The following is a 10,324-nucleotide window of genomic DNA, read 5'->3' as shown; positions in this document are numbered from 1 at the left end:
TTTGTTCCTGCTTTGTTGCAGTTTGCTGATTTTTGTAAAATAACTTGTTTTATTTTTAAATAAAAAATTTTAAACTTTCAGTTTAATATGTTGCGGGCTCATTAACTGGTAATAAATAATTTATAATAAATAATATTGATGATAATAAATTATCAACAAATATTGGGCTTGTTTTTGAAGCTGCGGTTGCTTATTTGTCTCGCGAGAGTTGGCAACAGTGATGTGTGGTATAAGCACCGTCAGGCGAGTGTCTGCTAGGCTGCCAAGTGCCGAGTTCATCTGAAGACACGATCACTCTCGCTGTATGTAAATGAAGCGGCCTCGCTCTCTCTGGACTGTGCATGAAGTTGAAACAACAGGGAAGTTAATAGTAGAGCTCAGAGTGAGGAAAAAGGCCGAGGCGGGAGGAAAGATAAGCTTTGATACTTCGCAGAAACAGCAGAACAGCACATCCTCTCTCGTGGCTGATTTTCACGCCACACACTGGCCACAAAGTCAATGAACGTCACCGTGCAAGTGCAGGGCAGATTTCACATTTAGCTTTCAAGCATAGACAACGGGACAGACTTATTACACTGTGCTATAAACTCAAAACACATGTCAGAAAGTCCTAATAAATGACTACAGGCCATATTCAAGTCTACCAGAAATGTTTAGCAAAAACAAATGAGTTAGTTGATTCAGACCTTGGTCTCGCGCAGGAGGAACTGGAGGTCGCGTCCGCTGAGGATGCCGTGGTTCTTCACGTAGGCCGGCAGGTGGACTGTACTCGTGCCGTGGACCGTGCCGTGCACTTCCATGTACGAATGAATGATGTCCAGGTATTTCTTTTTATCCTAAAACACAAATAAAGACACGTACATGTGACAAACGAGTGACGCTGGTTAATGAAATGGAATTAAAGTAGTTTTATTGTAGCACTCGGAAACAATTTTTCATTTCCGCTGATGTAAGCAAGACCATGTGGGCGGGGCTAAATATTTTTAAACTCTGAATTCAATTATATTACAGGTAGTATTTAGCATTCATAAAATGAATATTCATAAAATAATAATATAATACTGCAATAAATAAAACAAATTATAACATTATTTACTTGTATTATAAAATTATAATTATACATATCATAAATGTTTTATTTAATCAAAATGCTGAATATAATAATAATAATAATAAATTATAGTAAATACATAAAATATGAAGTATAATATTATTATTCATATTAACAAAATATATATTTTTTCTTTTTCACTGATAAAAGCAAGATCATGTTAGCGGGGTTAAATATGCCTTTAACTCCGAATTCACATTCATAATTATCTTTATTTAAAAAATAATAAATAATATTTAAATGATTTGCATTATAAAATTACAAATTATTTACTTTATTAGTAAATTGTTATATAATAAAAATTATTAACCCTAATAATACTACTATTATTAATAGAAAATATAATTAATAGTACATTACTATTCATATGAACAAAATAACAAAAACATTTTATTTCCGCTGATGTAAGCAAGACCATGTTAGTCCATGCATTTAGTCTTTATTATTCATAACGATCTTTATTTGAAAACAATTTACATTAAATATATAAAATAATGATTTATGATATTACTATTAATAAAACACTAATTATAATAAAAATATTGAAAATATATGTATTTATATAAATAAAATGTTTTATTATTAAATTATGTAATCAAAGCGATTAACCATAATAATAATAATAACATTAACTAATATATAAAATATGCTATAATACTGATATAAAATATTATATTGATATTATACTATAAAATATAGTAGTAATATTAGTAGTAACAAAATAACAATAACAACAAACTATTTTTCCTTTTCTGCTGATGTAAGCAAGAACACAACTTTTAATGGCAATATTGGATATTTTTTGGATATTTTGTCTCAAATTCACATGATCTGAATCATATTGAGACATTCTGTCACCAGATTAGCATGACTGGAGCCAAAAGACCCCAGGAAGCGTAAAACACAAACAAAAAGCAGATTTTTTTTAGCTCTCAGTCTGAGCTTGTTTCAGTTGAGCAGAAGTGCAAAAGCAGACAGGAAGAGTCAAACAGGACTGTGGGGGAAAACCACAAGATGAAGAGGATAAAATGAAGCTTTTTCTTTACAAATGCTCAAAGAATACAAAGATGCATACTTCCTGTCAGAGGATGGAAACAGAAATACAACCAGTCGATGTGTGTGTGTGTGTGTAAGCAGGGTCACAAGAACAAGGTGAGAGTTAAACTCAATCATACCAACAAAAAATATACATAAAGCATAATTACAAATATATCATAATCATCAAAATAAATAAAACACTAATAACATAATTAATTATGTATATTTCTCTAATATATTGTAATAATAAATTGATATATTCTAAATTTATTTTATATACTTTAAAAATTACCAATTTAAAAATAGTTATTTGACTTTTTAATAATTAATTATATATGTATGTGTGGTAAATTATGTTTCTAATATATTTAAATATATTTGATTTTATAGATTTTAACAGTAAAATATTTGAATAATTTGTGTGCAAGTATTTTATCAAAATATCAAATATTTTAATAATTGACAATTATATATGCAATTATATAATGATATATATAAGATATATAATGCTATAATGAAATGAATAAAAAAAAAATAATTACAATCTAAATAGCATAAAAAAATTATATTTAAAAAGATAAAAGACAAAGATTTAGGGGGAAAAAGTAGTAGTCAACAAACTACTACTGATTAATTAATTACAAATTTGTTATTTAAAAAAATAAATCAAGGACAAAAAAAAATCTGTGACAAAAATTATCATCGTCTTAAATGGAACAATTTGTATTTTCAAATACATTTTTTATTATAATGTTTAGTCTGGATTCATTGTCTTGTATTCTTACGTATGATACATCTGTGAGTTATGGCATCTCCGATAGGTCAGAACACACACACACACACACACACACACACAATCAAACAGAATATCAATGATCTACTTGTTTAATCATCAATTAGTTCCTTGTTTTATCAACTAACACACACGCAGTGATAAGATTATGGGAGATATGAGCTGGAAATGCAAACACTGTGTGTTTAGTGAGACAGCAGCTACGAAGCATAAAAATGTGCATTGTTTTGGTGTTTAATATAATGTAAGGCGTTCACACACTCGAGCAGGTTTCAGGCCTTTATGTGTGTGTGTGTGTGTGTCTGTGTGCGAGAGAGAGTAAAACCACCCGCAGAAAAGCATCTGTGTTTGAGACAGAACATAAACACAGAGATGCATTACATGTGAACTTGTAGCACCAATAACACGATGAATGTATTTGTGTGTGTGTAAAGAAACAGCCAAGACTTTATTTGCATTTCAAAAGCCTATACACATATCCTCTGATCTCTAGACGACACACACACACACAACCTGATTCAGGGTCTATGCTCAAGTTTGTTTCCATGGAAACCAGTACTTGAGAGGCTGTGCAATAGCAGGAGCCTTTTTCTTTTTCTTTCTCTCTCTCTCTCTATTGCTGGGTGAAGGATGGCATCAGTAAAATTGCATGAGGTTAAATGCGAATGCACTGTCACTGTAATTGCATCCGTCTTTCGCAGCCTCTTTCTGACCCTAAAAATTAAAGTGGACTTTTTTTGTTACTGTACCTTTAAGAGATGTAAATGAGCTCCATTGCGATTAGCTAACCTCTGCATACTAGCAAACTTCACAAACAAACTTCTGTTTCATGTCTAACAGAGCAAGAAAAAAAAAATGTTTTCCATAATATGACTCTTTTTCATCCTGCGATGTATGTGTAAATAAAAACTTTCCCTGAGATTAAATACGAATTTTCCATAATATGATTCTGTTATTCCCATGTTGTGTGCCAAGAATGTGCAAAGTTTCCCTGAGGTTATTCGAGAATGCAATGTCACTATAAAGGCATCTATATTTCCTTTTTCTGATTGTTAGAACTAAATGGGTTGTTTTTGTCACTGTACCTTTAAGATATGTAAATGAGCTCCTTTGCGATTAGCCAACCTCTGTGTGCTGTGAAAGTTCACATGCAAACTTTCTTATTCAAGAGAGCAAGAAAAAAATTCCCATTATCCTTAACAAGACTCTTTTCATCCCGTGTGTGAAAATCGTGAAAAATTTCTGATTTCCGCAAAAAACTGCCAATGTAAATGCTACTATTTGTCGCAACCCTTTTGCTGAACCTTAGAATGAAACAAGCTGTTTTTTTTGGTGGTACTGTACCTTTAAGATATGTAAATGAGCTTTGTTGTGAATAGCGTACTGGCAAACTTCACGCAAACTATCATTTTGTGCTGAAGACAACAATAAAAATTGTATCTATAATATGACTCTTTTCAACCCACGTCGCTTGCCAAAAATGCGCAAAAACTTACCGTTAAAATTAAACTGGCTGTTTTTGTTACTGTACATTTAAGACATGTAAATGAGCTCTGTTGTGATTAGCCAACCTCTGCGTACTTCACATGGAAATTTTCATCTTAGAGAAAGCAAGAAAAAAATCTGTTATCCATGATTTGGCTCTTTTCATCCCACGTTATTCGCCACGAATGCGCAAATCTTCCCCGAGGTTAAATGCAAACCTTAAAATAAAACGGTCCTTTATTGTTACTGTACCTTTAATATATGTAAATGAGCTCTTTTGCGATCAGCTAACCTTCACGTACTGGCGTACTTCATGTTAAAACTTTTGTTTCATAACCAAGAGTGCATGAAAAATATTGTTATTCATAATATGACTGTTCATCCCGTATTGTTTGCCAAAAACACGCAAACATTCACCGAAGGACATCGGAGAAATCGGTTGAGAATAAGGTCCCTTCTGGGAAAAAAACGTGTGGGTTTAGATGTTCTGGAATGTGGATGAGTACAGTGGGATTGGGTTTTCATCTGCGTCTCTCATTTCTCGGGCCATTTCGGATCCAGATGGGCAGCGAAACGCTCTCTGTAGGAACATCTTAGCGGTGGAACCGACCGTGACCTCGTGCTGGGGAAAGTTGAAGTCATCGCAGTCGAATTGAAAACAATTTTGTTGGCGCTCAAAGTCGGAAAACGTGGCGAAACAATCTAGCATATAAACACAACACAGTTTCACATGTAAAGAGCCAAGAAAAAGTTGGACGCGGCTGTAGTTTGAGCGGAACTCACCTTCCAGAAGTTGTCCACCTTGCCGTACACCAGCGACTGGTTTTGCCGCTTGATGTCGTCGATGTGCTTGACGTCGCTAGCGTTCAGGTGCTGCTCCACCACGAAGCCCAGGAAACTGTTGTCTGGAGTGTGAGCTGCAGGGTGAACACAACAACCAATCAGACGAGGCCAGAGAGCTCCAGCCAATCAACATAAACATGAGAAACCCACCATCAAGCTACTTTGGTTTATATAAATGAAATATAGTTTCTGCCAACGTTTGAAACGCAATTTAAAAAGAACAATATGTGGAAGAAAAAAAATTATAATACACACTTCACACTCTCTTCCCACATAATACAAATTTAAATTTAAACTCAAATCAATATTTTATATGCATTAGTTATTTAATGCATATGCATTAGTTATTATCATAAAATAAGACCGTCTGACTGTATTACCTATTGCGTATTATAACTATGTCTAATGTCTAAAGCAATAACTGTTTGTAAATATGAATATAAATGTATTAAAATAGCAAAACTTTTAAAATCACACATACATTAAGACAAAAGTCAATGATATAATTAAGGCTGGTTAAAAAAAAAAATTATAGTATTTTTTTAATAAATGTCATGCTGGGGCCCGTCACATGTTTTAAAGGTAAATACATTTATATTTATGTAGAGGAAAAGACGAGCCATAGATCCTAGTGTATATATTTAAATTACTCTTACAAAATGTTAAATTACAAAATTTGTTGGCTATAAAAGTTATTTTAAAATTATATAAATATATCATATTTTTGTACATTACTCTTTACAATTTTTACTGTAAATTAGAAAGTTTGTGTGTTTTTGTTTTTAAATTTTGATAAAAACCTAGTCTTTTCAATGGCAGGTTCCACTTTGACAACTTGCCCCATATAATGTGACAACATTCTTCAAACATTCTTTTTTGAAGATTTAAAAATGTAAGGCATGTTTCTATAAAGAAACTGACATAAAATAAATAAATAAAATGCATTATTAATCAAGCAAAAAGTATAAATACAAAAACAGAGTTTTTTTTTTTTTTATTCTAAATATTATTGCTTTTTAAACACAGGAAAATCTATGATCAAGCACGACACATCAGGACTGGAGTGCCTGAGGGAAGATGTTCGGATTAATTGTGTATGAGAAAGATCCGTGTGGGTGTCCACATTGCCAAGCGAGGAGCTGTTACCATGACAACGGTAGTCCAAGAGGTCGCCAGGGTAACGAGGCTTGGCAGAGATACACCTGAACGCCATCTGTACGAAAAATTCAATCCTGAGATTAAGATTTCAGAGTGAAAAATTTAAGGGGGTCTGAATACTTTCCGTACCCACTGTACACACACACATCAGTTATCATTTTTCATTCAGCATATGGCAAACTCTGTCCTCACAATTAATAATTCAACAGCATAACCAGATGTCTGTGAAAAAACAGACTGCGACAGAAGCACTTAATTGCAGGAATGCTGAAGGAGAAGTGTTTTTAAAAGCGAGGAGCTGTTACCATGACAACGCTAGTCCAAGAGGTCGCCAGGGTAACGAGGCTTGGCAGAGATACACCTGAACGCCATCTGTACGAAAAATTCAATCCTGAGATTAAGATTTCTTATTTACACACACACCTCAAATGCGTGTGTGTGTGTGTGCACACGTGTGTAGTCTGTGGTTACTGCCTGCGGGAGCAGCTGGAGCATGTTGTCACGGTTACCCGTCAATTCCAGTGCAGGATGAAATTCAGAACCCAGGCAGACCATAATGCAATTTGCACAATTTTGCAGAAACCATATATGGCGTTTAAATGGAACACGGCCTCTTGTTCTCCTTCTCACTATAGATACTGTAAATAGCGCAAATATGCTTGTACGAGAACACACACACACACTCATGCCAACAACTATCGGTGTGAACGAAGACTGGACACTCTTTCTGAAATTTTTGCACCAAGAAAGAGGAAGGCTTGTGACTGAATTGCAAAAGACGAGTCTAGACCTCACATTACATGCACTCGGCACCCTTCAGAAGAGCGTTTCGCAACACGACGCAGCAACAGCATGCAGGAATGCTGAGGAGACAAATTGCACAGTTTGCAGGTGGCGTCACCAACTGTCTGTCAGTAATTAGCAGGAATGCGGGAGTTTGTGTGTGTGAGAGAGTTCTTATTAAATCTAGGAGTGGAAGCAGAGGAGTGGAAAAGAATGAAACCTCACCATATTACACACACACACACAGAGAGAGAGAGAGAGAGAGAGAGAGAGACGTATCCTGTCACTGCAGCGGCTTTCATCTGTGATAGACATCTTATCCTGATGAGTTTCACACACTCATGTGCTCCGTTAAACGCGGATTCGTTTCTGAAGGACAAAGCTTCATTCTTACATGAAAACTGACGGATAAAATGATCTCATGTGTGTGCAAAGTGTGCTGGATTTGGAATTAGCAACAGATTAAACATGGACTGCTTCAAAAGTCCCTCCCCCATAAAAAAAAAAATATTATTTTAATATATAATTCAACAGCATAACCAGATGTCTGTGAAAAAACAGACTGCGACAGAAGCACTTAATTGCAGGAATGCTGAAGGAGAAGTGTTTTTAAGTGAGCGTTATGAAACGCAACACAGACTTGACCCTTCCACTGACTTTAATTATTCATCCTTTATGCAGAAATACATGAATATTTTTTACACATTTTACAGAAATTCCTCTCAGCAGCCAGGGGCATTTAACTTGCGTTTATGAAAGGTATCTGGAAAAAAAGAAAAAGCCAACATGAAAGAAAAACCAACTTTTCTCTGTCCGTGTGTGGTGTGTGGGAGGAAGTGCCATGCAAATGACAGGAAGTTGGTTAGTTTGCATGACTGTGAAGCCCTGTGTGTGTGTTTGTGTGGTTTCTCAGGCAAATGACTGTAGCAAAAGGGAGTGCAAAATTGTCAACGAGTGTCTGTCGAACAGCAAAATGTGTTTACGAGCGAGCGAATGCGTGCGTGACTCTTTCAGTCGCGGTTTCGCTCGAGAAAACTTTCCGCCAAACCCAAAGCGGCCACAATGACGTCGTCTTTGCCTAGCAAACCCCAAAAAGCGGAACAAAAGAAATCAAATGGAAACTGAATTATTCCAGGACCGTAATGCCGTACTGAAAGCGACTTCCTCCCTCGGGCTCGAGAACGATTCTCTCATCTGATATGTGTGGGAAGCGTTATGAACAATAGCAGCTCCAGGACGGGCGGCACGGAGGACGCTCAATCGTGAAGGAAACGGGGGCACGTCATTCTGGCCTGTCATACAGACAATATATGAGGTTGATAGAGAGCAGTGTGATGTTTATCAGCCGTGCAATGAGATACCGCAGTGCATTGTGGGATGCGTCGAGGGGACGGTGGGATAAAGGGTTTTGACTGGCAGTGTTAAGAATGGAGGGCATACACACACGTGCGCTCGCATCTGATGCAATCGCTTGTAATATTTGAAGCACAGGCTTTCCGAATGGCTGGATTTCACGAGTGCGTCTGAAACCGTGGTTGACAGATGGACAGGTAGGTTTGTGTTAGTCTGCTGTCGACGCTCATGTTCTCACAGATGCCTGTGGACATGTGGAGAGGTCAATTACACACACCTGTCAAGGGTCCGTCTTCCAAATCAAGCTCCAGGAGATCAGATACACAACACCACACACACACACTCTTGGATATGTGGTTTACGGGGACTCTCCATAGGTATAATGGTTTTTATACTGTACAACTGTATTTTCTAGCACCCTACACCAACCCTACACCTAAACCTACCCCTTACAGAAAACTACTGGCAATTTTTTGAATTTCATAAATCACCATTTAGTATGTTTTTAAAGGGGTCATAGAATGCCCATTTTCCACAAGTTGATATACACAGACAAGCATCTGAGATCGGCTCGATTTGAGAAAGGGGTAAAGATTTGAGCAGATAAAAAAAAAACACTGGGTGAATTTTTATCATTCTTGGGTGGTTGTGTACACACACTGCCAACACACATTTCAGTTCAAACAACTTGCAAAAGTGCATATAGCATCATAAGACCCCTTTAAGTTTTTGGTTTATGGGGACACAGAAAGTGTCCTCATAAACCATGTTTATGTTGTAGTACCCATGTCATTATACACATTTGTGTCCTCAAAAACCATATATACCAGAACACACACACACAATCAATATGTAGCTGCATTGAACGCCATGAAACCTGTCAAGAACATGTACAGCTCATTTTCAACTATAAATCCCCAACAATTGTCTTAAACATAATCCAAAACAATGAAATATTATTTAAATTGTAAATTATATACATCAAGTTTTACTCTCTTTAAATTTATGTTGACTTTAATAAAATATATTTACATTTATAGTTATCCTTATTATTATTATTTAATGTAGTAATTTTTCAAGAATTACAAAGATTTGAGAAGTAAACCTGACAAATTATGGTAATGAGAATATGGTGGAAAAATGATCTTAATTGTAATGCAGAAATATATGTCAAAATGAAAAATGATATATTTATTTTCATGACAATTACCCAGAAATTGTTTCTCCATAAACGGTCACTGCCATAATGCAAAACAGTGATATATTATTATATTAAAGATATATTATATTTTAAAATATTTATCCAAGTTGTACTGTCTTCAATTTATGTTGATTTAAAAAATTAAAAAATAAATAAAATAAAATAAAATAATATATATATATGTTTTTTGTTTTTTTTAAGATTTACAAAAACAAAAGAAAATGTGTGAATGCATTATGATAATGAAAATATGGAGGGGAAATTAGCTTAATTGTCATGAAAAATATGTAAAAAAACATTACAAATATTTAATATTAAAAATATATTTAAAAAAAAACACTTCTACATACACTTCTTTTGCATTTTGACCTTTTTTCCATTTTCTTATTTTCAGTCATTTTTTTTAAGAATTAAAAAACCTCATAAGTAAAACATTACTTTCAAGACACATTAATGAGAATCTTGAAGAAAATTGTGCAAATTTGTCATTAATAATAATAATAATAACAAGCTGATTTTTTTCATGAACAATTTCCACCGAAAAATGTGGTAATTTTGG

The 10,324-nt window shown here is 34.7% G+C and overlaps 1 protein-coding gene across 1 annotated transcript in view; it reads right to left on the bottom strand.

Moving 5' to 3' along the window:
- LOC107745986 (alpha-1,6-mannosylglycoprotein 6-beta-N-acetylglucosaminyltransferase A-like) overlaps positions 1 to 10,324 on the bottom strand; it is a 77,605-nt gene that overhangs the window by 7,018 nt on the left and 60,263 nt on the right. Inside the window, exons 11-12 of the mRNA XM_016560018.1 lie at positions 5,211 to 5,344; positions 687 to 836 (exon numbers count right to left, since the gene is read on the bottom strand). Coding sequence (XP_016415504.1) covers positions 687 to 836; positions 5,211 to 5,344 — 284 coding nt within the window. The remainder of the gene's footprint in view (positions 1 to 686; positions 837 to 5,210; positions 5,345 to 10,324) is intronic.

The sequence above is a fragment of the Sinocyclocheilus rhinocerous genome, unplaced genomic scaffold (genome assembly GCF_001515625.1).
Source record: "Sinocyclocheilus rhinocerous isolate Xijiao unplaced genomic scaffold, SAMN03320098_v1.1 scaffold1339, whole genome shotgun sequence".
NCBI classification, from domain to species: domain Eukaryota; kingdom Metazoa; phylum Chordata; class Actinopteri; order Cypriniformes; family Cyprinidae; genus Sinocyclocheilus; species Sinocyclocheilus rhinocerous.
Note: the sequence above shows the minus strand (reverse complement) of the source record. Positions and strands in the feature narration are given on the sequence as shown.